The sequence below is a fragment of the Prunus mume genome, linkage group LG3, assembly GCF_029339155.1.
Source record: "Prunus mume cultivar Tortuosa linkage group LG3, ASM2933915v1, whole genome shotgun sequence".
NCBI lineage: Eukaryota > Viridiplantae > Streptophyta > Magnoliopsida > Rosales > Rosaceae > Prunus > Prunus mume.
Genome location: NC_142700.1, coordinates 830,865 through 856,010, shown reverse-complemented (window position 1 = coordinate 856,010; position 25,146 = coordinate 830,865). Strand labels below are relative to the sequence as shown.

Genomic DNA, 25,146 nt, shown 5'->3' with positions numbered 1-25,146 from the left:
CTTTATCTGGATAGCTCTTGACTCCCCCTTATAGTTTGGGAGTTCTTTTCATTGGACTCCCCATAGATTGGGAGATGGTGGATTTTGTCTGGTCCCTTATAGTTTGGGAGTTCTTTTCATTGGACTCCCCATAAATTGGGAGTTGGTGGATGACTCCACTTTGCCTGGGAAGGCTATAAGTCTTTTCATAGATGAGAGTAGCCGACATCACCAAGTCCACCGACTTGGTCTTTTTAATCCAGCCACAAGTGTGGCTTTCTCTAGATAATTCTCCAAAGTTCACATTGGTTTTGCCGACATGTAAGCTTCTCCAATAGTTTAGGCTCTTCTATCAAGTTAGTCATATTAATGATTCTTCTAGAACCTTTTGGATCTTTTTGTCACAAATGGGCATTAGTATTTTCAACCAAAACAAATGATCAGATTTGGGGGGTAGAATTTCTCTACTCATAAAGCGATTAGCGGTCAAATGCAGAGACGCAAAATCATATCCTTAAATTTATCTCACCCATTCCAAGTTGTATACTTTGAGAAAAGCATGCAATTAAATACATAAATCAATAAAGTAATACATAGCTGGACCAATGCACACATGCTATATGTCACGTGATCCTTATTGAGAAGAATTGTTGATCTGGGGGTACAAGATATTTCTATGCATAGTCGCACATCCCATTGTCACAAGAGAAGTGCCTTCCTTGCGGTGGTTGGAGCACTTGCCACAGTTTTGATTGTGGGTTCACACAATTCGCGTTGCAGCATATCTCTGAGCTGCTGCATCGCTTCCCACAAGAACCACAGTTTTAAAGTCCATCCACCTCCTGTAAACATAAGCATTAACTATCCTGTAAACATCCAATCCAGATTAGTGCCCTCCCCTACTTCCATTCCTTTTTCACCTTCAAACTCTAAAGCTGAGTGAGGATTTAGGTTGCCTGGATCAAGTTGTTGCAAGATGCCTGCAACCACCACCATCCTCATCCTCATGTTGGCACTCATGACAATGATGACGGTGATAATGTTCCCATGTTCTCGGCATAAGGTTGGATGTTTACAAGATAGTTATTAATGCTTATCGTTATAATACTCAAGAGTACTTTGTGGACCAAACAGAAATCAGTGGCTACAGTGATCAACATGAGATGGAGGTGGATGGACTTCAAAATTTACTGTTCTGACTTTATTTTTTTGATTTAATATGAACTTTTTTGTTTCTTATTCTTTTTAATTAATTTAAATGTGAAAAGTGTAGATTAAAATAATGTTTTAAAAAAAATGATAAGTATATGTTGTGTGGTTGAAATTTTTTTTTTTTTTTTCCTAAAAAAAGTAGTAGTTTTATTTTTATGTCATTATACATAATAAAAGCACTTTTGACAAAAATTTACCAAATACTTTGACTACTCAAATCACTTTTTCAAATACCATTTATCAAACACCTAATTGCTTTATTTTATAATTGATTATTCACGGCACAACAAAAATAAGTTTTTTTTTAAAGCACAATAATGCTAAACTAACTCTTAGAACTTAGAAGCCATATTTCTTTGCATTGTTATGGGCCTAAAAGTTAATAACCAGTATGGCCTCTTTGCATTGCCAGTGCCATCATGATTAAAAGTCCAGTTAATAATGTATACGTGGACTCTCTCTCTCTCTCTCTCTCAATTATACAATAGTACTGTACTGAATATAGATGAATCGGGAAAAAGAAGAAGAAAAAGAAGTGTCAAATTAAAGATTAAAGGCCTTTTCAAAAAGCAAATAAATGCGTCTTATATCTAAAAGTTCAAATATTGTAGTTTACATGATCATTTAAAAACGACATACAATTAAATGCTTAAATGACTGAAGTAATAAATATAGATGTATCAATATATATGTATATATATTCATATGCACATGCATATATATATATATATATATATATGTCATTTGATCTTTATTGAGAGTAAGTAGATCTGGGGAGATATATATATATAATATTTCTATGCATAGTCGCACATTCCATTGTCACAAGAAGCGCCTTTCTTGCAGTGGTTGGAGCACTTGCCACAGTTTTGATTGTGAGACATTGGATTCATACAATGAGCGTTGCAGCATATCTCTGAGCTGATGCATCTCTTCCCACAAGAACCACAGTTGGATATGTCAAATCCACACATTTTTTGCTGCAGCAATCTGGCCCGGCATTGCCTTCAGTGGCTTTACAAGCAAGAGGGTTTGGTGGAGCCAAGATTGTATGTGTGGAGAGGCTGAACCGTAATACAAGTATAGGAAAAATAATTCAATCTTACATCAATAATATATATATATATATATGAAAAAATTACATTTTTTAGAACTTTGTACTTAATTTCATGTATCAAAACGGAAAAGTCCACTGATAAAATCTCATTTCCCTTTAAACTATTTATTTTCTATTCCCCCTTTTTTTTTTGTCAAACTATTTTCTATTCCCTTGGCTCATCGGTTTGATTATTAGAGGATTAATACTTCCTTTTTTATGTAAGTTGTGTAATGGGCCTACAAACAATTTACATATATATTTATAAATGAAGTTATTTATGGATTGCAATTGGGGGGGCGCATTAGAATGGTTATATGGTCTGCATTGTTAAATATATGAACTAAAACCCAAGGTTGACTGACAAATTGTGGAGGGGCCGGGGCCACCTCAGGCCCTAGTGTACCTCCGCCCTTTTGGTCGCATCCACCCCGACCTGGAGACAACTGAGAGGCAAGGAACCGGATTGTTGACGATCCTGGCCTGAAGAATGCTTCTCTTTGGTTTGGTACCGTTGCAGAGAGAGTAATGGCTAAAGCCATAATGAGCATGGCTATCATAAAGAAAACTTGGAGAGATTTCATCATCATGTAATAAAACAACTTAGAGAGAATGATTATACTCGAATTAGGTGAATATGAACAAGAGACAAGCATAAAACAACTTAGAGAGAATGATTATTATTGATGAAGAAACATGCAGGTTAGGCAAGCTGCTTATTTGCTTGGGCTCATGCATAATAATAATATGCTGCTAATTAACACAAAGTCATGACTCTGGAATTCGTGTTGCTCTCATTAGTGAAAATAAATATATAATTACAGATCACCATCCCATATTCTTATTTCAAGGGTCCTTATAAATTATTTTCATGTATAAAAGTATAGCTGCGCAATTAATATTGCAATATCCTTATTCCTTATCGATCCAGTAGCAGTGATCTATCTGGTGCGTCATGATAATTAGTGTTCATGCATAGCTGCACATTCCATACGCACATGAAGTGCCTTTCTTGCACGTGTTGTTGCAGCTGCCGCAGTTTTCGTTGTCCGAGTTCGGATTCACACACTTACCTTTGCAGCAAATCTCTGAGTAATTGCATTTCCTCCCACACTTGCCGCAGTTTGCTCTGTCTGTGTTTGTGTCCACACATTTCTTGTTGCAGCAATCCGGCCCTGCGCTGCCCGACTCCTGACAAACTTTAGGGTTTTTGTCGCAAGTTGTGGCAGGCTGCTGGTAGGCAAGGAAGCGGCTTCTTAGAGAAGTGATTTTTCCAAACTGGTTCTTGGTTTCGTCCTTTGCATCAGAATTGTTTTCCTCGTTGAAGAATGATTCTTCTTCTTCTGGTATTGCAGAGAGAGTAGTGATGGCTGAAGCTATTAGCATGGCAAGCATTAGAAAAACCATGAAGCCTTTCATGATGTTTGTTTGGAGTGTATAAAAACAGAGAGAGAGAGTGAGACCGAGAGAGATTTCTAAAGGTGCTTAGAAGATTTTGGGATGGAGATGCATGTAGGCTCGGAAAAGTATAAATAGAGAAGAAGAATGTGAAGGCGGTCTAAAATTCGTATAATCTTTTAGGGCAGCTTAGGAGAGATTAGCGGTCGTAAGCTGAGAACATGGGAGTCTCAGTGAATCCCTCATCACTTTGTTAATTTGCTGTTTCGTTTGGAGACTTTTGGCCCCATTGTCAAACAAAAACTCTACATAGCCGTCGTTTTTTATATGACGATCGATACAAGCCGCGCTTCAAGGCACTCGTGGAGGCAAAGCAGTGGCAAATCTCCTCAGGTGTTTCGCAGTTATCACGCTTTGCGCACGCTGTGGTTTGTAAGGTGCTTATTCCTCACGAAGAAGAAGACCTGGCAGATTTGACGAAGCCCATCAAATGCACACACGCAAAATCATACCTTTCTATTTTCCCCAAAACTGGCCCAAATACGCGATGGTTTGATAATAACAAAATTACCTTTCAACTTAGGATACAATTAAAGAAGAAATTCATCCAAATTCCTCCCATCCATAAGTTGGAAATTCGTCCTGTGATATATGTAAATTACAAGCACTGCACCAAATTGAGGCTTACACGACTTGATATTAATGGCACGCTTTTTATTCGTGTTGTTAATAATTCATGTTTACGGTAAATAACAAAACACGCCTTAAAAAGATAGTAAAGTGTGTCGTTAAGTATGTCGTAATTTGTAAGTTCATTTTTTTCTTCCCGAAACCCTCCAATATATTTGCAAGCCGCTAAAAATATAAGATTTTTTTTTATTTTTAAATTTCATGTAACATCCCACATCGACCAACGGAGAGGGGGTGATGTGCCTTATATATACATGTTCACCTCCATCTAGCACGAGGCCTTTTGGGAGTTCTCTGGCTTCGGAGTCATGGGAACTCCGAAGTTAAATGAGTTGGGATTAGAGCAATCTTAGGATGGGTGACCCATTGGAAAGTCGCTTATGAGTTCTCAGAACCAAAATCGTAAGGGCAGAGAGAAGGACCCAAAGCGGACAATATTGTGCTACGGTGGAGCCGATCCAAGGATGTGACATTTCAAGCTAGATCCTTGTACGTCATCGATTCAGTGTTTAGATAACGTGCAAAGTGGCGCTCAACTATAACTGCTCAATTGGTGCTCAACTGTAACTGCTCCACTCCGCCCACGCTAACATGAGCCCGATAACTTTTTCTCCAATAACCGTCAAAGTTATTAATCAAGAAGCCTAAAGGTCTTGAGGACCAAATAACCATGAGGACAACCAAGAGACAAACTAAAGAGACATACAGCTAGGCTAGCTAGTTTACTTTGTGTGTGTATGAAGAAAAGAGATCAAAGTATTTATGACTGCTTAACTTGGAAGCATGCAGGTTAGAAAGAGCTATAAATAGAGAGAGGGAAAAGAATCAATATATTAATTATACTCGAATTAGGTGAATATGAGTAAGAAACATGCATAAAACAACTTAGAGGGAAATATTATTATTGATGAATAAACATGCTGCTTATTTGCTTGGGCTCATGCATAATATGCTGCTAATTTACACAAAGTCATGACTCTAGAATTCGCGTTGCTTTCATTAGTGAAAATAAATATATAATTACAGACAGGATCATTTGATTTTCAATCCCATATTCTTATTTCAAGGGTCCAGGAAACCAAACTAACCATGATTAATTAACAGGCTAAAGAATGTTGTTAGCTGGGATGCCTCATTTCTTTAGTTTAAAGATTTGGCATATGCTGTTTTAGCAAGTACAATTAAATCATTTTTTATTTTTATTCAACTTCTCCCATTTCTTTGCGAATCAAAAGTTGTCTCACTTGTCCCATTGTTCGGTTTTATCCGGGCGTCAATAACGAACCCATAATGCCTTTTTCTTACAAATAAATTCATTTTTATGTGTTACCAAAAAAGAAATGAAAAAAACAATTCCTCTTAAGTTTTGCATATCAATATATTAGATATCTCTTGGCCCCTCTACCCATTATCATTTAGTTTTAAGTTATATGATTGAATGTTATCATGATAACAAAACATATTACTTACAAGTATTCCACACATAGGGGTGCGACGTGTAGAGAGTATTTTTTTCACATCGGGGAATATAGTCATCAATACCTAGCCCTTCGTTGCAAAAATTCAAGCCTTAGTCTTAACCCATTTCAAGTATATAGATACTTTTTCATTGATAATTATCTTGAGCAAGACATTGTCAAAAACATATATCTTAATTAGTCTCCAAAACAAATACATAAAACATTATTCCTTATTGCAGTAGTAATATATATAGCTGAATCTGCGATATTCCTTATTGTTATTGATGACGAGAAGTTCCTCTGCGTCATTATGAATTTCTAAGCATAGCTGCACATCCCAAACGCACATGAACCGCCTTTCTTGCAATGGTTGTCGCAGCCTCCACAGTGTGTCTTGTCAGACATTGGGTTCACAAGATGACCTTTGCAACATATCTGTGCGTGATGGCTTTTCACCCCACACTTCCCACAGTTGAGTTTGTCTGTCTTCAAATCAACACATTTGTTGTGGCAGCAATGTGCATGCGTGGCTTTACACACCTTAGGGTTTTTGTCGCATGTCGCGGCCATGGCCCGATGAGAAGCAAGAAAGCGGCTTCTTCCTCTGAGAGAAGTTTGTTCTTGTCCTTGTACGGCCATAACTGGGAGGTCGTCAAAGGTTTCATTTGTAACATTATTTTTGTCTTCCTCGACGACATCGTTGAAGAATGATTCTTCGAATTCGTATGATGTTGATGAGAGAGTATGGACGGGTGATAGAGCCACCAGCATCGCTAGCACAAAGAAAAGCTTGAGCGATTTCATATTGGTCTAACTGATTTGAATTAATTTGGTAGGTCGTGTATGTATCGAAGAAAAGGAATGAGCTAGAATGTGTAAAGATTGGATAGATGGAGAAGCATGCAGGGGTTGAAGAAGTATATGTAGAGAGGAGTGAGGGCTGACAGAGGTGATCAACGTGTGGGGAATATTTGAATGGTTGGTCTAATTCAAGGGGCCGTACAAAACGTTAATTCATCAGTAAACAAACTTATGCTTCCGAAGAATATATTACGTATTCTAGAAATTAGGTGAATAAGAACAAAGAAATTAAAGCCTGCACAAATTATATGGGAAGATTCTTGGGCTTGTTTCCTAACTGGGCTCGCATGTCAGCATAATTACAATTACAAAAACTCCTGACTAAAGAAAAGTTGTCATCAATATCAATTCAGTATCATTTTGACCAACTTTTAATATGAATATATATATTTGGCGTATGCTGTTTTCCTTACAACTAACAACAATAGCTAGCTACACTTGTCGCATTGTTCGATTTTATTTGGAGCGCCAATATAGACGTGAGTTTTGACCATACAAATTACAATTAAGATGCCAAAATGCCTTGCAATTAACTTAAAAATAAATGTAATTGTTTTTATCTTGTTTTAAAATATAGGAAAGCTTCGTATGTAGGTAAAAAATATTAGACATCGACCGCAATGTGATGCTATATGCTTCAAATTAGATAAAAGAATATATATATATATATATCGCCCAGATAATTGGTTCTAGAAGTGTTTAAAAATTAGAATAGGTCTTCCAATATCACTAGGTTGATTGTTCAAAATTCTAATCAATCCATCACTACTCTGGTTTTGGTTTGCTAGCGTATTACAAGCCCAACAACCGTCTTGTGCCCTTATTTATTATGCTTTAAAAAAGACAACTCAGTTTCAAGTACTCCACTCTATATATGCCAAATAAAGCTTAGGAATAAAAAATAAAAAACAGAAAAAAAAACTCTAAAGGAACGGCTCCAAGAACGCTTAACCCCTCTTCTTCTACAACTGTTTGATTCCATAGTAAGTGTCTTATCTAAGGCCCTTAAATGAGACCCTATGTCTTAACCGTTTGATCAAATTAGTTCGTCGTTAATATACAACTAGAAAAGAAATTCATCCAAATTTCTGCCATCTATATGAGCACGAGTTGGAAGAATAAAAAATAAAAAGGAAGAGGTTGAATCCTTATGATATATTATATCTGACAAGTAACCAACATCAACAAATAATACGAACTTTTTCAATTAAGGGATGATAATATTGATGATTCCTTACAACAAACAATTTATTGGCAAAGCCCATCGAATGGTGACGGCTAGCTAGCCCTTATTCCTTGCAATTAATATTGCAACATCCTTATTCCTTATCGATCCAGTAGCAGTGATCTATCTGGTGCGTCATGATAATTAGTGTTCATGCATAGCTGCACATTCCATACGCACATGAAGTGCCTTTCTTGCACGTGTTGTTGCAGCTGCCGCAGTTTTCGTTGTCCGAGTTCGGATTCACACACTTACCTTCGCAGCAAATCTCTGAGTAATTGCATTTCCTCCCACACTTGCCGCAGTTTGCTCTGTCTGTGTTTGTGTCCACGCATTTCTTGTTGCAGCAATCCGGCCCTGCGCTGCCCGACCCCTGACATTTGTCGCAAGTTGTGGCAGGCGGCTTCTTAGGGAAGTGCTTTTTCCAAACTGGTTCTTGGTTTCGTCCTTTGCATCAGTATTGTTTTCCTCGTTGAAGAATGATTCTTCTTCGTCTGGTATTGCGGAAAGAGTAGTGATGGCTGAAGCTATGAGCACGGCAAGGATTAGAAAAACCTTGAATCCTTTCATGATGTTTGTTTGGAGTGTATAATATAAGTTTTTTTTTAATCTCTGTGACATCATGTTGAGAGTATTTGTCCCACATTAAAATGTTAAGGGACCAAGCCTAGGTTTATAAGGAGTTGGGCTTCTCCCCCCATTGCCAATTGATTTTGGGGTGGAACCTCAACTTCCTTCACATCCCACATCGACCAACGGAGAGGGGTTCAGATTTTTTATTTCCAGTTCCTCATTCGCGAGAAGACTATTGCTTGAGCCACATTGCTTTCGAAGCTAAATTCTCAGTGACCTTCCAAAGGTGTGATTCTCTAAAACCCTAACTCCTAATGTTTGATTATGAATTTTCTTATAGTTTAGAATCATGTTCCCTACCACATTCATGTGGTTAGGAGGCCTCATTGTCTTTAATTCTTGATTTATACCACTTTGCACATTATTTTCATTTTTTGATTTATTTAAATATTCATCGTTTCAAGCTCGATCTCTGTACGTCTTTGATTCAGTGTTCAGATTTCAATGTTCTTTTCATATTTCTAAAATTCTGTTTGATTTGCTCTATTTTTCTTTAAAAAAAACTCCAGTTTGATTTATCTGTGAGAGCGAACTAGTTTTCCCCGATTCTGTATGCATAAGTTTTGAGCGAATTTTGCTTCAAAACTGAGGAATCTAATTTCTAATAGTAATGCTTGGGTTTTGTGTAGTGATTGCTTAGGGAATCAATGCCGGAGATATTAAGAAGCTTGAATACGCTGGGATCTACACCTGCAATGACTTGATGATGCATACGAAGGTGAAACGAATTTAAACTCTAATTTCTTACACTGAGCATGTGTTAAGGTCTGATTCCTGTGATATATGTATATCTTACTTAAGTAACATCAACAAACAATCAACAAACAAATAAGAACTTTATTTATTTTGAGTAATAATAATTCATTATTCCTTACAATATAATAAGAGAAATTAATAATAAATTAATAAACAATTAATTGGCTAGCCCTTATTCTTGCACTTACACACACGTACACAAATTCATAGATAGAGCCCAGCTACTGTTTTCGGGTATATATAGCTGAGCTTAATAAAACAAATAAAATTATCAAAGTATAGCTTCACAATTAATAATTATATTGCAATATCCTCCTTATCGATCGAGTAGCAGTGATCTGGTGCGTTCATGCATAGCTGCACATCCCATACGCACATGAGCTGCCTTTCTTGCACTTGTTGTTGCAGCTCCCGCAGTTTTTCTTGTCCGACCTCGGATTCACACACTTACCTTTGCAGCATATCTCTGCGTACTTGCATTTCCTCCCACACTTTCCACAGTTTGCCCTGTCTGTGTTCCTGTCGACACACTTCTTCTTGCAGCAATCTGGCCCTGCGCTGCCCGACGCCCGACAAACCTTAGGGTATCTGTCGCAAGTCATCGCAGGCGGCCGGGAGGCAAGGAAGCGGCCCCTCAGAGAAGTACTTTTTTCCAACTGGCTTTTGGTTTCGTCATTTGCATCATTATTGCTTTCCTCGTTGAAGAATGATTCTTCTTCGTCTGGTATTGCAGAAAGAGTAGTGATGGCTGAAGCCATTAGCATGGCAAGCATTAGGAAAAGCATGAAGGATTTCATGATGATGTTTCGTTGCTGTTGGTGTGTATGGTATGTGGTATGTATAAAAGCACAGAGAGAGAGAGAGAGAGAGAGAGAGAGAGATTTCAAAAGGTTCGTAGAGGATGGTGAAGCTTTGAATGTTTTGGATGGAGAAGCATGTAGGCTTTGGAGAAGTATATATAGAGAAGAAGAATGTGAAGGCGGTGTAATTCGTATATGGATGAGTATTGATATGCTTAATGGATTGGTCTAATTCAAAGGGCTACGAAACTTTCAAGTAAACGAAGTTCGGCTTTCAAAGAAACATACACCCCAAATTAGTTAGGCGAATATGAACTTATGAGGAAGAAGAAGAAGAAACAAAATTAAGTTACTCATAAATCATACTAGTTAGGCAGCTGCAGCTGCTTCTCAAACATGGATCCATAGTATATATTGGGAATTAGCTACCTCATCTAAAGCCCAAGCCCGCCTTCTGGTTCCAGGGTCCAAGAAAAACCAAACTGGTGGTCTATTTTTCATATGGAGAAACCGTTACAGAAGCACTTGGACCATATTTGTTGACTTTCTTCATACTTTTGGAAATCATATAATTGAACAATATGTGTCAAGAAGTTCAAGGAGGCACGTACGCCGCATAGGTTGATTATTCATTGTATCACATGGTATCATGATGTATAACTTGGCACGTACGACAATATTTATGTTAGTTTGTTAATTTTTGTCTTTACTTTCTAAAATCCTTTAATTTTTGTCTTTACTTTTCCTTATACATTTATAGAAAGAAACTAAAGTCGTAGGGGGAAGCGACTATGTTGAGTAAAGAGGCAACAGCTGGTAACTGGATACTGTGTACCTTCCCTCACCACATGAAAATGTTTAGGTGACCACGTTCCTTGCTTCGTTAAGCCGCGCCATGAAACCAAGTGGGTTATTTTTGGTAAGCATGCAAGATGAATCGGAAGCCAGTTATGGTGCCCAACTGCGCAAGTTAACCTAGAACCCACAAAAGATGTTGGTCGATATACGTACATGAATTGTATGTTGCTTTGTAAAAAAAAAACGTGTATTCTCTAAACTACTCTTATCGAAGGGCTTTTTAAACAAAAACCTGAAGTTGTACTTGCGATTGTGGTGTTGGCTAAATAGGTGCTGGAGAACACCTGATAAGTGCAGAACAGTACAAGCTTATGAAGGATCTCATAATACCCCCTGGCAGAGCACCCCAATTCTCAGCTCAAAGTGGTGCCTAATGCAAAGGAACGAAATTCAAGGGAAAAAAAATGTTTTTTTTATAGCCACGCGGCTAAACTATTTAATTATATTAAGTATAGCCGCACGGCTACACTATTAATTAACAAAACTTTTAAAAAACTAACGTATAGCCGACCGGCTATACTATGTAATAACCAAAATTTAGACGTATAGCCACGGCTATACTATTTATTTTAAAAAAACTTTTTAAAAAACCTGAAGTTCGGCAGCGCCGCTATACGATTTATTATTTTATATTAAAGAGTATAGCCACACGGCTATACATTTTATTTAAAAAACAAATTTTAAAACCTGCCGTATAGCCGCACGGCTATACTATTCAATTATATTATATTTAACCCGTATAGCCGCACGGCTACACTATTAATTAACAAAACTTTTAAAAACTAAAGTATAGCCGACCGGCTATACTATGTAATAACCAAAATTTAGCCATATAGCCGCACGGCTATACTATTTATTTTAAAAAAAACTTTTTGAAAAACCTGAAGTTCAGCAGCGCCGCTATACGATTTATTATTTTATATTAAAGAGTATAGCCACACGGCTATAAATTTTATTTAAAAAACAAATTTTAAAACCGTGCGGCGATACTATTTAATTCTACTAGCTGCTAGACTATTTATTAAAAAAATTAAAAAAACTGATGTATAGTCGCCATGCTATACTATTTAATTATAATAGTATTTATGAGTGCTGATAAATGAAACCTAAAATTAACTGAGTACACCCTATGATCTATGTATACCGTAACTGAGTACACCTTATGATTTGGGCAATATTGTTTTTGATATGTCCTAAATCTAACTAATGATACAAAAACGTTCAACAAAATTCTTTGATATTGATCCTAAATCAAATAATAAGTAATACTAAGTAACGGAATCACTCTTATTAAAGTACTCAATTTTGCAGCTTCGGGGTTTTGTATTTTTTTTTCCCATGTGAAACACAGTATTTCATGTCGTCTGATTTTACTTTTCTCTTTCTGGTTTTTTAAAACTTTTTTTTTCTGAATCCAATATCTAAAACCAAAAACAACTCTGATTGCCTTCTCAGCCATGTTTTTTAAGTTTTAGTTTTCATCTGGTTGTATTTATCTAGCCGTGTATTATATATGAAAATTCTTTGACCAACTTGGTACTGTGTACCTTCCCTCACGACATGAAAATGTTTCTACGGCATTGCGACTTTAAATTTGCATCAAATTATATCGCCATATATTTAGCAATAATTAAACAATTGAGTCGCACTTTTCAAACCACTAGCTAGATTGTAGAACAAGTACTACTATACCATTTATTACTCTTGAATAATATGACATTTTTTTGACATTATAATTAAAATCAGAACAGTACTTGTTGAAACGCGTGTATATTTTGCCGGACATTTCCCATTTGAAGGAAGATTTCTGATGGGCCGGAAAGACAGAAAAATAAATATATGGTATTTTGAAACCATTATAATTGCAATGATTTCACAATAATAAATGCTTCAATTCATTTTATAAAGTATTAAGTGTAATTCTTCTTTCTCTTTGTTGTTACTTGTAAGCTGCCATAATGTGTGACAGAACAAATATGTATGTACACAAGTACAAATGTACAGAACAAATAGTGTACACAAGAAATGTGAAATCATGCCTAATTGCACATCCCATAAACACGGTACTCTCCCTTCTTGCACTTCTGATTGCACCCACCACAATGCCTCTTGTCAAAAGATGCATTGACGCACTTTCCCCTGCAGCAAATCTCAGTGTACTTGCATCTGTAGCCGCAAAACCCGCAGTTGTATCGATCCGTCTTCACGTTAACACATTTCTTCTTGCAGCAGTCTGGCCCGGACTGTTCCTCAAACGACAAATCCTAGGAAACTTGTTGCAAGTATAATCGGCCTGTTGCACATTCTTCTGATAAAGAAAACGGCTCACTCCTCTTAAAGAAGTAGTTGCTTCTCCTTCGTCTGGTGTTTCAGGCAATGTTGCTTCAGTACTCTGCATTTCCACGTCCTCGTTGTAATCATCATCCAAATTTGCAGCTGCAACAATGGCTATCATTGCTACGAGTGTAACGAAGATGTTCATCAACTTCATGGCCATGACTAAATTATAAATTGATGATATTTTTCTCTCTTTTCCTGTAGGGAGAGGATATTTTTGTAGGAGAGGAGTGTAGACTTAGTGTAGAGTTTCAATAGGATATGGAATTTTATAGAAACAATGGGGGGAGAGTTGACAATTGGAAACTTGATATACAAGTTTTGCTTTATTTGTGTGGTTGCAGTAATGGTCTAAACTCATTAGGCTACTTGTAAATTACTCAGTATCTTCTCTGAAGAAATCATCTGATTGGCAACAAAGAAAAGTTGGCCTCCTCCAGTGATTCTGAATCCCAATCATAAGTCTGAGAATATATATATATATATATATATATATATATAAACAAAGAAAGTTACCCTTTCCCTCACTTTCACATCATTGATAAATTTATGTGATATTTTAACCCCATGATTGAAATTTGAATAGTAAATAAGAAAGGGGGGGACAGGGGAAATAAAGATGGGAATAAAATCTGATTGTCCTACTTCCATTAAAACAAGTCACACATTGATTCCCCAATTGGGTAAGGAAAGCACATATTCTCAACACCCAATTCACTACTTAAGAAAATATTTCAGGCTTCAACATTAATGAGCAACAATTTTGTACCCTGAACATATATACCTACAATATTTCTACTTCTAGTGTACAAATTTGCTGTTCTCTTTTTCTTTTTTGGGTGAAACCTTTGGGTTTATCTCTCTCTCAAACAATTTTGCTTGAGAGAGAGATAATGAATTACCAAAGCCTGATTATCCTGAGTTTAATTTTCCCTCTGCATTCTGTCAAAGCCAAAACTTCAAGCTGCAATTACCAGGGGAACACTAATCAGCTGGTTGACTTGCAGAAACAACTTCATGTTTGGGAAACTTACTCCAATGCTGAAGAGGTAAAACCCCAAATGCAGGTTACTTCTATTCAGAACCCTGCAGTGATCACAACACATCTAAGAACATGGAGGGGTCGAAACCCCTCTCGTTTTCAGCATTACCTAAGAAATGTATGTAAGATGTATATTCGTTAAAAACTTTTTTCTTCTTTTTTGTTGATAATTAGAAGATTAATTAATTAAAGTGTGTAATTAAGTTTAATGACAGACGCATGGGGTTCTGAATATCTTCGGATGGGGAACTTTGTTGCCAATCGGAGTAATAGCCGCAAGGTACTTCAGAAAATTTCCCTTCAAGTGCAGCGAATGGTATTCTGTTCACATAACGTGTCAGAGCGGTGGATACATTGTAGGCACCGTTGGATGGTGTAGTGGCATGTTTCTTGGGAATTCTTCAAAGCAACAAGGCAACGAAACACATCGTGTTCTTGGGATCATTATATTTACTTTCACCACCATTCAAGTAAGTCAAACTCATCCTCTTGGCTCCAAACAGAAAAAGAAAAAAGTCAAATTCTTGTTTTCTTTTTTTTCCCTACAAGTAAAATTAGGAAATGAGGAATACAACATAGGACGTCAAGTGCAAGGGTAAATATTGTTTTCATTTTAAGTCATTTGTGTAATAATTTTTTTTTAATGGTTGTTCGTTCAGATGCTTGCCATATTTTGGCGACCTAAGGGAGAAAATGGGTTTCCCAAGTACGTGAAGATATGCCATCATCTTCTTGGCTATGCTCTGATTGCCCTAACCATAGCAAACATATTTGAAGGAATAAACAATCGAGCTCATGCTGCAAAGTGGAAATGGACTTATGTTGCAATACTTTGTGTTTTAGGTGTTACTGCTCTAGGATTGGAAATTTTTAAGTGGATTAAGCGTGCAATGATGCGTGAGGCAGTGAAATTGAACAGCAATATGTATACGTCTCCTTGAACACCCTACCCATTATCAGATCTTTCCTTTTTTTCCTACAATTGTTTCATTTTTTTCCCTCAACGTGACTAGTAAGGGATACACTAAATCTCACACCTACAATAAGAATTTGATTATTGTTTTTTGTTTTTGTTATCAATTAAGGTGGTGAATTCAAACTTGAGACATCGTTCGACTATTGTTGCGTTAATCCTTTACTGGATTTATATTTTTATTTTTTTCAAATTAAAAGCAAGGATACCCAAGAAAAAAATAAAATATAGTCATATTATCAAACGTGGGCCATAAACTTCAGCCAGAAGCCTTACATTCTATAGCCCAGGAACCTAGATTTTGGGCTCCTACCGAAGCCATAAACCTATCTGGTTTGGGCCTTATCAAACAGTCCAAATGTGATGTTTCGTACTGCAGTTGAATACGGCGACGTTTCTAATCCGCACCTTCTGGCGCCCCGGACGGTAATGGCAAACGTGAGTTTTTTAAGCTCCACTGCACAAAATGCAATGGGATTGTATAGCAAGCCAACAATCTGGAGAAGGCGGAGAGAGAAAACGAAGTCAAAGGAGAGGAGCAACCAGCCATGGCCAGCTCTGCCGCAATCGACGGCGTCGCAGCCGCGGCCCTCCGTTCCGTGATGCAGCGCGTCCAGCTGGCAGCCCAAAAATCGGGACGTGTAGCCCACGAGATCCGAGTGGTGGCGGTGAGCAAGACGAAGCCAGTCTCTGTGCTCCGCCAAGTGTACGACGCCGGCCATCGCTGTTTCGGCGAAAACTACGTCCAAGAACTCGTCGAGAAAGCTCCTCAGGTTGCTTTCTTTCTGCTTCTCTATCTCTCACTTGAGTTTCGACTAACTGATTTGTGTTGAAAGAAATGAAAGTAGTTAAATTTTCGTGATTGGTTTGGGCCCTGCAGCTTCCGGAAGATATTGAGTGGCATTTTATTGGGAATTTGCAAAGCAACAAAGTAAAGCCCCTTCTAAGTACGATTCTTTTTCTTTTTCAAATATGTTTGTTGTGCTTCAGTGTCATATCTTAAGCCTTTGTTAGGTAGCCCATTTGTAGAAAGCAATAAGCGTTTTTGTTTTGTTATTTTCAAATTGTGCAGCTGGTGTACCCAACCTTGCAATGGTAGAGAGTGTGGATGATGAGAAGGTAAGACACTTATTCTATTAACAGCATTTTCTGTGTAAAGTTAGTTTTGGGTAATGGGTATCGAGAAAATCAATGTTATTTTGTAACAATTATGTAATTCTAGTAAAGATTGTACCTTGTCTTAGTTCCCCTTTGGGTTTCTGATGGAAATTGAATTCACTGGTCCTTTGTTGTATACAATATTGCTTTATTTATAATGATTGGGGTAATTCAAGAATAGTGGCCATGGTTTAATTATCTGTAATTAGGGAAGCTCATACTTTTCTTATGGATAATCATGTTCAGCTGTTCTTAAACTCAGCAGCTTGGTTGGTTCTCAGTTTACTCCACCTTGTATGTTTTGCAGATTGCAAATCGTCTTGATAATGTAGTTGCTAGCATTGGCAGAAAGCCTTTGAAGGTCTTCCTCCAAGTGAATACCAGTGGAGAAGAATGTAAGTCTACTAGATATGAGCAACCCTTTTCTTAGATACAGTGGGAGATGCTTGCTTGAGGAGTATGGTGGTTTCCACTTGCATTGTTATCCGATGAATGGTTTCCACTTGCATTGTTATCCGATGAATGTTTTTCATTCATTTTGTTCATTATCAAATGTTAGTCAACAATCCATGGGGCTTCCATAAGTTAGTCATTTATTCTTAATATTTTCTAGATAATATCTGATCTCTGTAAAATACCTTTGTAGCAAAATCTGGTGTTGAGCCCTCTGGACTTGTGGAGCTTGCAAAGCATGTCAGTTTGGGCTGTCCAAACCTTGAGTTTTGTGGTCTAATGACAATTGGGATGCTGGATTATACATCTACACCAGAAAACTTTAAGGTGATGCTCCAACATACTACGTGTAAATCTTTCTCAAAATTTCAGCACCTTGGGTTTCTCGGCAAATCTCAAACCAAACCATTTGTTGTCAGACATTAGCGAACTGCAGAACTGAGGTGTGCAAGGCACTTGGAATACCAGAAGAGCAATGTGAACTTTCAATGGGCATGTCTGCAGACTTCGAGCTAGCTGTAAGGACCAATCTTACGCTATCGTAATCTGTTTCACAATAAGAAGAGGGGAAAGGGGAAGGGGGTTATTGGTTTGGGGTATCTTGGTGCTGGGTTGTTATAACTTATAAATGGTCATCTTTTGTGCAACCTTATATGTTAAAGAAAAATTTATTGATCCAAGCACCAGTGAAGTTTTTTCACTAAGTTAAAACTTACACATGTATTAAATTGCTTGACTAATGGAGAAATTTGATGGTTTTGCAGATCGAATTGGGCAGCACAAATGTGAGAATTGGATCTACAATATTTGGGGCGAGAGAATATCCAAAGAAACAATCAAATTAGCTCGACAAACTTGATTTATGTTCTTGTAATTTTATGCGCTGATTTTGGCAAATTGTAGTCTATGTCATTTTGGATATGTAATTCAAACTGTTTCTTGTAACTTGAACAGATAAGTGAACTTGAATAAATAATTTACATGAGTATGACTGGAACTTCTGCACACTTGTTAGCTGCAGTATGCCAATTCAATGTTTGGTCCATCAATCTGAATTCTGAACTGAATTTTTGACACCATGCTCTGCCCAGTGAACAGAACTGCACGACACTAGTGAGATCATTTACAAAACTCCTTGAAAAGTTTGCTCCAAGTGCGCGAGAATACTTTTTAAACAGATTTTTGAACTTTAGTTAATCTGATATTTATTTTCTTTTTTCTATTTAATATTAATAAATATGAAAAATCGTTCTCAGTTCTCAGTAATCTTCTTTGTTGGTGACCCCCACCCTCTATTGTCAATAATCAGTAGCATGAGTTATAATGAAGAAGCTAAACAGCTCTTTCTTAAACCCCTTGAGACCACCACCTCAGCCTTCACCAACTGCCACGACCCACACTTTCAACGCCATCATCAACCGCCTCTCATCCCAAGGCTCTCACCAAGAAGTCCTTGTCACATACTCCTCTATGCTCAAAACCAACACCCCTCCGGACACCTATACCTTTCCTAATCTTCTCAAAGCTTGCACCTCCTTAAACCTCTTCCTCTTTGGCCTCTCGTTCCACCAATGTATTGTCGTTAATGGGTTCTCTTTGGATGCTTACATTGCTTCTTCTTTGATAAACTTCTATGCCAAATTTGGCCATGCCCAAAATGCCCGCAAAGTTTTTGACGTTAATGCCTGAGAGAAATGTTGTTCCTTGGACTTCCATTATCGGATGCTATTCGCGTGCCGGAAATGTTGGCATTGCGTTCGATATGTTCTGTGACATGCGGCGTGAAGGAATTCAGCCCAGTTCGGTTACTTTGCTAAGCTTGCTCTCCGGAGTTACGGAGCTTACTTATTTGCAGTGTTTGCATGGTTGTGCAGTACTATATGGCTTTGAGTCTGATATTACTTTACTGAATTCCATATTGAATGTGTATGGTAAGTGTGGAAGAGTAGAAGATGCTAGGGACTTGTTTGAGTATATGGATGGAAGAGACATAGTTTCGTGGAATTCCTTAATTTCAGGCTATTCCCAGACTGGAAATATCAGAGAAGTATTTCAGCTTTTGCGTATGATGAGGGTTGAAGGTATTCTGCCAGATAAACAGACATACGCTTCTGCTGTGTCTGTGGCTGCCACACAGAGTGATCTTAAATTGGGAAAGTCTGTGCACGGGCAGATTTTAAGAACTGGATTTGAATTGGATACCCATGTCGAAACAGCGCTTATAGTTATGTACTTGAAGTGCAGCAACATTGATATTGCCATTCAGATATTTGAAAGGACTGCAAATAAGGATGTGGTTCTGTGGACGGCCGTGATCTCAGGGCTTGTGCAAAATGATTCTGGTGACAGGGCACTAAACGTTTTCAGTCAGATGCTACAATCAAGAACAGAGCCATCTAGTGCTACCATAGCTAGTGCTCTTGCAGCTTGTGCGCAACTGGGTTCTCTTGATCTGGGAACCTCAATTCACGGTTATGTCTTGAGGCAAGGAATGAGACTGGATATCCCTGCCCAAAACTCCCTTGTTAGCATGTATGCAAAGTGTGCACGTTTGGAGCAAAGTCGTGCCGTTTTTGAAAGGATAGGCAAAAGAGATTTGGTTTCTTGGAATGCTATAGTTGCTGGATATGCACAAAACGGTCATTTACGAGAGGCTCTGGTTCTTTTCTCCGAGATGAGGGCAACCCTTCAGAAGCCCGATTCATTAACCGTGGTCTCCCTCCTCCAAGCTTGTGCTTCTCTTGGGGCACTTCATCAAGGAAAGTGGATTCACAACTTTACCATGAGAAGTTGCCTTAGACCATGCATCTTGATAGACACAGCTCTGGTTGACATGTACTCGAAATGCGGTGACTTAGACAGAGCTCACAAGTGCTTTGTTGAGATGTCAAACCAGGATCTGGTCTCATGGAGCACAATTATTTCTGGTTATGGCTGCCATGGAAAAGCAGAGACTGCATTGAGGATGTATTCAGAGTTTCTGCACACTGGAATGAAACCAAATCATGTCATTTTCCTATCAATTCTTTCTGCTTGCAGCCACAATGGGCTTGTCAATACAGGTTTGAGCATATACCAGTCAATGACTCAAGATTTTGGCATTGCACCGAGCTTGGAACACCGTGCTTGTGTCGTCGATCTTCTCAGCCGAGCTGGAAGGGTTGAAGAGGCCTATGACTTCTACAAGAGGGTGTTTCAAGAGCCTGCAGTTGATGTCTTGGGCATACTTCTCGATGCTTGTCGAACCAAGGGCAATGAGGAACTGGGGAACATTATCGCAGAAGAAATTTTCACGCTGAGACCTGTGGATGCTGGAAACTACGTGCAACTGGCACATAGCTATGCTTCAATGAACAGATGGGATGGCGTTGGTGAGGCATGGACCCAAATGAGGTCTCTTGGTTTGAAAAAACTCCCTGGCTGGAGTTTTATTGAATTGCATGGGACTGTCACTACATTCTTTACGGATCACAATACAAATCCTCAATATGACGATATGTTGTCAATATTGAAAATGTTGAGCTGGGAAATGAGTAAATCGAGTATTGATTTTATAAACCAGACAGTTGATTGCTAAATTTTGCGAAGACCTCTCTTCAATCCTTACTGCAGTATTAGTGAGAGAATTCTAAACTTGCACGCACATTATTTGTAGACCATAGAGTTTTGGTCCGTGTAACAATCCACACCTAATGATACACGAGGAAATGAGCCACTTTCAGCTTAGGCAGTGGCGCAAGGAGGTCTAATTTTGCACAGATGTTTCGAAATTGTAAGAAGACAACGACAAACGAAAAATACAAAGATAATCTTAAAACAGGCCCAAGTAAATGATGCAATCTTTTCAAGCAGATCAAAAATGTCTGAAGTTCCAAATTATTCAACTCGCCTGGAGGGTACAAAGATAATATTTTAATTGTTATATGCGTCTCGAGCACCGTCATGAGAAGACAAGATGATGATGTTCCTATTTCAACATTATATAGAACGCAGCAAGTCTGACTGGAACAAGCATATCCTATTGGATATTTCCTATCTTCTCTGTGATAACTGACGACTCATCATCTTTGAAAAACGTTGAACAGCTGCATCTCTACAACCTTTATAGTGTGTTTAGTATCAAATTCTATCGTGTGAGTGTGAGTGTGAGTATAATATATCTGTAAACCTCTGGTGGGCTTCTTACTTGCTCAGATTTTAGTTTCAGTGTCGGCTAACAGTTAGTGAGCAGCGGCAAGAACTCTTCAAGTATAGGATCATGGTGGTGGATCTAATAATGAAGAGGTATCAAATTGACCAACTACTTCCTCGCTAAGAAGGCGCATGGCAGCCCCTTGGGAGAATTTCCTTGCGAATAAAAAACAGGGAACATATGTCGAATTTACACAACACCACTCTGTCCGGTATTCCGTCTCATAGTATACATGGTTGATCTCCTGTCAAAATAGGCTGGCACAAGTCAAAACAATGAAACAGGAAGGAAAACAAGCCAAGAAAATATTAAAAAAACTCAATAACACCTTTATTTCCTTTATTTTCTGAGGGGCTGCATTTGCGTGGGTGAAAGTCATAGGATGCCAGCCTTTACTCTCTGTTTTAGTTGCAGAGTTGTTCCACAGTGTATAGGTTAATGTCCTTCGCTCAAGTTCATCTTCACGCTCACTCATCTAACAAAGAAATTCATAGAACAGGTAAAAACAAGGATCCCAATCAGAAACTCTCGAACTAGTGATAACTAATTCATAAAAAGCCATTGCAACAGAGCAGTCAATTATAATAAATAAATAAAAAATAACAAAGGGGGAGAAAGATACAAAACAACAACAAAAATTAAAAAATCTTACCGTAAGCAGTGTCTGCACATAGTGTTCATCTGGGATACAGTTGTGTTGCTTCTGAAGTTTCTGCATTTCGAATTTAAGCCAAATCAGAACCTATTATCACTCACTTGGATGAGAAAAACTACACACTTTTAGACGTTATGCCCTGAGCCTATGCACACTTACAATGTTCAGCTTCCCCTTTCTGACATCCAGAGGTGGGCGACGCTGCAAAATAAGAAGCAGTGAAGTTACTTGCTATAAACAAATTAAGGGGATGTAGTTCTATTATCAATGACTTTCAGAGAACAGAAAGAAATTTTGAAATATGTTACAAAACACAGAAATACTCAAGACATACAATGATTGATTACGTACCTTGCAAAATTTCCTGAACGCTGGTAGTACAACTTCATCATCCACAAGGACTTCAGCATGGCTTCGAACCAAAGCAATCCACTGAGATTCCCCAATCAAATTCAAGTCAGAGCATAATCATGCATAATATTACATAGTACTACCATCCCTACCAACCACAGATGCAGAGGAATAATCATAACGATGGCGACAGTAATGATAATATCTAAGCAAGTGAACCAGTGTTAAAGACTACAGACTTGACTTAACAAACAAGAATGTTGGATCTGTAACCCCAAAAGAGGAAGTTGTGGCCTTTGAATGTCCTTCAGAGAATTCAAATAAATGAATTTTTTTATACAAAACGTTTAAAATATATTTTTCTTTTGTTTTACAAGTAAGGCAAGGTTTAGTGCAAATAAAGATAAAAGCAGTCAATAGATTATCACCTGGGATCCTTTTCGCCATTTTTGTTTTGGTATGTTAGGTGACATTTTCGGGTTGTAGCGGCCCTCCTTTACATCAAGAAAGCTACAAAATAAACAAACTGCATAAATAACTTTCTCAGAAACATTCAGAATGCCTTTTCAATTCATATCCATTCAATAACTTACTGAAAATAGAATTGAAAATTTCCTAACTGGCATATCTACAAATTATCCATGATTGGCACCTCAAAATTGAAATCCCTGCATCTACCTGTCCACAAAGCTCCTTGGAGAAGCCATCAAATAGTTGTATATATAGCTGAAGTTGTACAAAGGAACACAACTGCAGTACAAAAAGTAATAAACTTAGGTAAGTAGCACACCATTAACACTCCTATTCTTCAGAAGAAAACACGGTCATACTATAACCTACTTTCTTTTCGGTATTATAACCTAGTGCTTATACACTCATTAATATTACACAGTAAGAATATTAACCTGTCAGAGAGGAGTACAAATCGTTGATTCGCTGGATCCTCAAGAGCTGTTGCGAACAACAACCTCTCTGCTTCAATCATACTTGATTCTCCCCAACCCACCTGCAATATATGACCACCAGTTTGCATTCTATGTAAGTAGGGAATAATACCATATGGACAACAACACGTGATATTGAAGCAAATAATTCCTTTGAACTCAATTTGGATCATTCCACTATAGAATGTTATAATTTATAAGACAACAATCACCACATAACAGAGTTGAATACCAACTCTTTAAACTGCCTTAATCTTCTCCTTAAATTCCCTTCAGCAAACATTCAGCAAACAGGGAATATAAAGAACTTAAGGGGAAAAGGCAGACTGTGATATAGGCATTCATAGGGTGCTAGAATGACATTACTAAAAAAAATAACGGAAGTTTTTGAATTTTTTAATACTTTTCTGTTTCATTTTTTTTTTCTTTCGTTTTCTTAGCAACCAATCATAAGCTAAATGAATAACTACCTGAATGCTATTCGTCAATTGGCGGCCGTAAAAGAAATGTGATCTCGTCGTCGACTCGTCGAAAGAAAAACCAGGCGCCGAGTGAATATAAATCGAAAAATTCGGCATGTCAGCATTCTGCCAAAATTACAGGAATTCTCCTTCACTTTCCCGAGAAAGTCCCAGAAAATAGAAATGGAAAACGATAAATTTATAAAAGTAAAAGACTAAACCTCGAAGAAGCTGCCCCAGAGAAAATCGAGGGGGAGGCTACGGCGGGCGAGAAAAAGGAAGGCAATCTTGGGAGGGCCGCTAAAGTTGTTGCCGTGACGAGAAAGTCGAGATCTTGCGATAGATAATGAAGAAGGAGAGGAGTAGAGGTCAGGTTGCGAGTGAAGCTTGAAGAAGGCCAAGACGCAGAGAGTGATCGAGAGGATGACCACCAGCTTCCAGCTGAACCTGAGTACGTGGCGCGCCGGGATTGGTGGTGACTTCTTCGTCATCATCATCGTCTTTCCTTGAATTAATTGAAAAATACGTGAACTTTATCAGAATGAACAGAAGTCATGAACTCAAAAATTGAAAATCAAAACTCAGAGAAGGAGAGAGAGTACATTGAAGGTTAGATTTTGAAGGAGGAAGAAGGAGGAGCATTTGAAACGGGAGGAGAGAGAGAGAGAGAGAGAGAGAGAGAGAGAGAGCGAGAGAGAGAGGACTCTGAGAATTTGGAGGTTTCTTTCTTTTGCGGAGGTCGGAGAGAGAGAGGGTGGACTGACAGACTAGGCAGGGACTCTAGAGAAAGACAAACTTGGTCGTCGTTTGTTTCCGTTTTCGTGGGCTCTCTTCTGTTGTAGTTTGAAATTTGCGGGCCGTGATCTGGGCCGCGCCAGGTGGTAGTCAGTCGTATGAGGGAGGGAGGGTGGGTCCCACGAGAGAGGGGACGCTAATGGACTCTCCTTTAATTAAACGGCACGGCCTATTTTTTTGGTTACAAAAACGGCACCGCCTTTGCTTTGCCACATGGTGTGATAACGTTTTTCTTCTATTTTCTCTCTCTTCTTTTCCTTTTCGTTTTTATGGAAGTTGCCAAGGGAGGAGGAGATGAATGGAGTATGTTGAAGAATTTTCTTTTTTTCTTAGACTCAACCATTTGAAAATGAGAGGGGTTCATCATGATTTTTTTAAATTATTAATTATGGATATTTTATTAAAACATCAAAAAGAAAATTATTAACAGCAATGAAAGATTCGAACTCTGAATTTGTTTAAATATCGAAAAGAAAAGTACTACTAGAAGTGCTAATAGACCCAAGTTTATCAAATTGCTCATGAGGGTTGCTGCATAGTATTATCTTTTAGAGCATCCAATAAATTCACACAAAGAAACCTTTCAAAATGTCAAGACGAAGGTTTGAAACCCCATCGTTTTGCCAGTACTTGTTCCAAAGGTTTACATCATGTTCAAAATTAAAATTGACCATTGCTTTGCCAGTACTTGTTGCCTCAAGCTCAACCACCACAATTCAACTCGCATTCGATTTTATTGTCACGACTAATCAATCAGATGGGTGGGGATAAGTCCGAGTCAAAAACTCAAAAGCTTGTTGGTTTGTTCACCGTTGAG

General features: G+C 38.0%; 7 protein-coding genes and 2 pseudogenes across 7 annotated transcripts; 3 read left to right on the top strand and 6 right to left on the bottom strand.

The window, feature by feature from the left end:
- Positions 1-3,058: 3,058 nt before the first annotated feature.
- LOC148918356 (Stigma-specific Stig1 family protein) lies at positions 3,059-3,851 on the bottom strand. Its single transcript, XM_089049436.1, has one exon. It carries the CDS (start codon positions 3,704-3,706, stop codon positions 3,257-3,259), a length of 450 nt encoding a protein of 149 aa, XP_088905562.1. The 5' UTR covers positions 3,707-3,851; the 3' UTR covers positions 3,059-3,256.
- A 2,190-nt stretch (positions 3,852-6,041) lies between these two features.
- LOC103324427 (uncharacterized) lies at positions 6,042-6,707 on the bottom strand. Its single transcript, XM_089049034.1, has one exon. The coding sequence runs from the start codon at positions 6,637-6,639 to the stop codon at positions 6,154-6,156; it is 486 nt and encodes a 161-aa protein (XP_088905160.1). The 5' UTR covers positions 6,640-6,707; the 3' UTR covers positions 6,042-6,153.
- A 1,248-nt stretch (positions 6,708-7,955) lies between these two features.
- LOC148918355 (uncharacterized) lies at positions 7,956-8,491 on the bottom strand (annotated as a pseudogene).
- Positions 8,492-9,373: 882 nt separating this feature from the next.
- LOC148918354 (uncharacterized) lies at positions 9,374-10,406 on the bottom strand. The gene has a single exon (XM_089048530.1). It carries the CDS (start codon positions 10,105-10,107, stop codon positions 9,658-9,660), a length of 450 nt encoding a protein of 149 aa, XP_088904656.1. The 5' UTR covers positions 10,108-10,406; the 3' UTR covers positions 9,374-9,657.
- Positions 10,407-13,007: 2,601 nt separating this feature from the next.
- LOC103324472 (uncharacterized) lies at positions 13,008-13,459 on the bottom strand (annotated as a pseudogene).
- Positions 13,460-14,069: 610 nt separating this feature from the next.
- Positions 14,070-15,650, top strand: LOC148918353 (cytochrome b561 and DOMON domain-containing protein At5g35735-like). Its single transcript, XM_089048529.1, has 3 exons — positions 14,070-14,465; positions 14,563-14,817; positions 15,007-15,650. Exons 1-3 carry the CDS (start codon positions 14,199-14,201, stop codon positions 15,286-15,288), a joined length of 804 nt encoding a protein of 267 aa, XP_088904655.1. The 5' UTR covers positions 14,070-14,198; the 3' UTR covers positions 15,289-15,650.
- A 135-nt stretch (positions 15,651-15,785) lies between these two features.
- LOC103324428 (uncharacterized) lies at positions 15,786-17,928 on the top strand. Its single transcript, XM_008226482.3, has 7 exons — positions 15,786-16,093; positions 16,201-16,267; positions 16,393-16,439; positions 16,786-16,873; positions 17,125-17,258; positions 17,351-17,449; positions 17,696-17,928. Exons 1-7 carry the CDS (start codon positions 15,869-15,871, stop codon positions 17,774-17,776), a joined length of 741 nt encoding a protein of 246 aa, XP_008224704.2. The 5' UTR covers positions 15,786-15,868; the 3' UTR covers positions 17,777-17,928.
- Positions 17,929-18,182: 254 nt separating this feature from the next.
- LOC103324474 (Tetratricopeptide repeat (TPR)-like superfamily protein) lies at positions 18,183-20,537 on the top strand. Its single transcript, XM_008226534.3, is given in 2 exon segments — positions 18,183-18,611; positions 18,613-20,537. Coding segments are annotated over 2 exon segments (2,253 nt in total). The 5' UTR covers positions 18,183-18,254; the 3' UTR covers positions 20,509-20,537.
- A 183-nt stretch (positions 20,538-20,720) lies between these two features.
- LOC103324430 (Core-2/I-branching beta-1,6-N-acetylglucosaminyltransferase family protein) lies at positions 20,721-24,393 on the bottom strand. The gene is made up of 11 exons (XM_008226483.3): positions 24,137-24,393; positions 23,756-24,039; positions 23,544-23,660; positions 23,035-23,135; positions 22,808-22,879; positions 22,558-22,639; positions 22,130-22,210; positions 21,938-21,979; positions 21,776-21,835; positions 21,452-21,598; positions 20,721-21,367 (listed from the first exon to the last, which is right to left on the bottom strand). Exons 2-11 carry the CDS (start codon positions 24,029-24,031, stop codon positions 21,188-21,190), a joined length of 1,158 nt encoding a protein of 385 aa, XP_008224705.2. The 5' UTR covers positions 24,032-24,039; positions 24,137-24,393; the 3' UTR covers positions 20,721-21,187.
- Between the last annotated feature and the right edge of the window lie 753 nt (positions 24,394-25,146).

What these genes read in the sequence shown, in the direction of transcription:
- LOC148918356 (XM_089049436.1), bottom strand. Translation starts at nt 3,706, where the DNA reads ATGAAAGGCTTCATGGTTTTTCTAATGCTTGCCATGCTAATAGCTTCA.
- LOC103324427 (XM_089049034.1), bottom strand. Translation starts at nt 6,639, where the DNA reads ATGAAATCGCTCAAGCTTTTCTTTGTGCTAGCGATGCTGGTGGCTCTA.
- LOC148918354 (XM_089048530.1), bottom strand. Translation starts at nt 10,107, where the DNA reads ATGAAATCCTTCATGCTTTTCCTAATGCTTGCCATGCTAATGGCTTCA.
- LOC148918353 (XM_089048529.1), top strand. Translation starts at nt 14,199, where the DNA reads ATGAATTACCAAAGCCTGATTATCCTGAGTTTAATTTTCCCTCTGCAT. An exon ending in TTCAGCATTACCTAAGAAAT is followed by an intron (nt 14,466 to 14,562) that starts GTATGTAAGATG and finishes GTTTAATGACAG; the next exon opens with ACGCATGGGGTTCTGAATAT. An exon ending in TTACTTTCACCACCATTCAA is followed by an intron (nt 14,818 to 15,006) that starts GTAAGTCAAACT and finishes TTGTTCGTTCAG; the next exon opens with ATGCTTGCCATATTTTGGCG.
- LOC103324428 (XM_008226482.3), top strand. Translation starts at nt 15,869, where the DNA reads ATGGCCAGCTCTGCCGCAATCGACGGCGTCGCAGCCGCGGCCCTCCGT. An exon ending in AGAGTGTGGATGATGAGAAG is followed by an intron (nt 16,440 to 16,785) that starts GTAAGACACTTA and finishes TATGTTTTGCAG; the next exon opens with ATTGCAAATCGTCTTGATAA. An exon ending in GAATACCAGTGGAGAAGAAT is followed by an intron (nt 16,874 to 17,124) that starts GTAAGTCTACTA and finishes ATACCTTTGTAG; the next exon opens with CAAAATCTGGTGTTGAGCCC.
- LOC103324430 (XM_008226483.3), bottom strand. Translation starts at nt 24,031, where the DNA reads ATGATGATGACGAAGAAGTCACCACCAATCCCGGCGCGCCACGTACTC. An exon ending in AATGGCGAAAAGGATCCCAG is followed by an intron (nt 22,211 to 22,557) that starts GTGATAATCTAT and finishes GGGGAATCTCAG; the next exon opens with TGGATTGCTTTGGTTCGAAG. An exon ending in CGTTCAGGAAATTTTGCAAG is followed by an intron (nt 21,980 to 22,129) that starts GTACGTAATCAA and finishes CTTATTTTGCAG; the next exon opens with CGTCGCCCACCTCTGGATGT.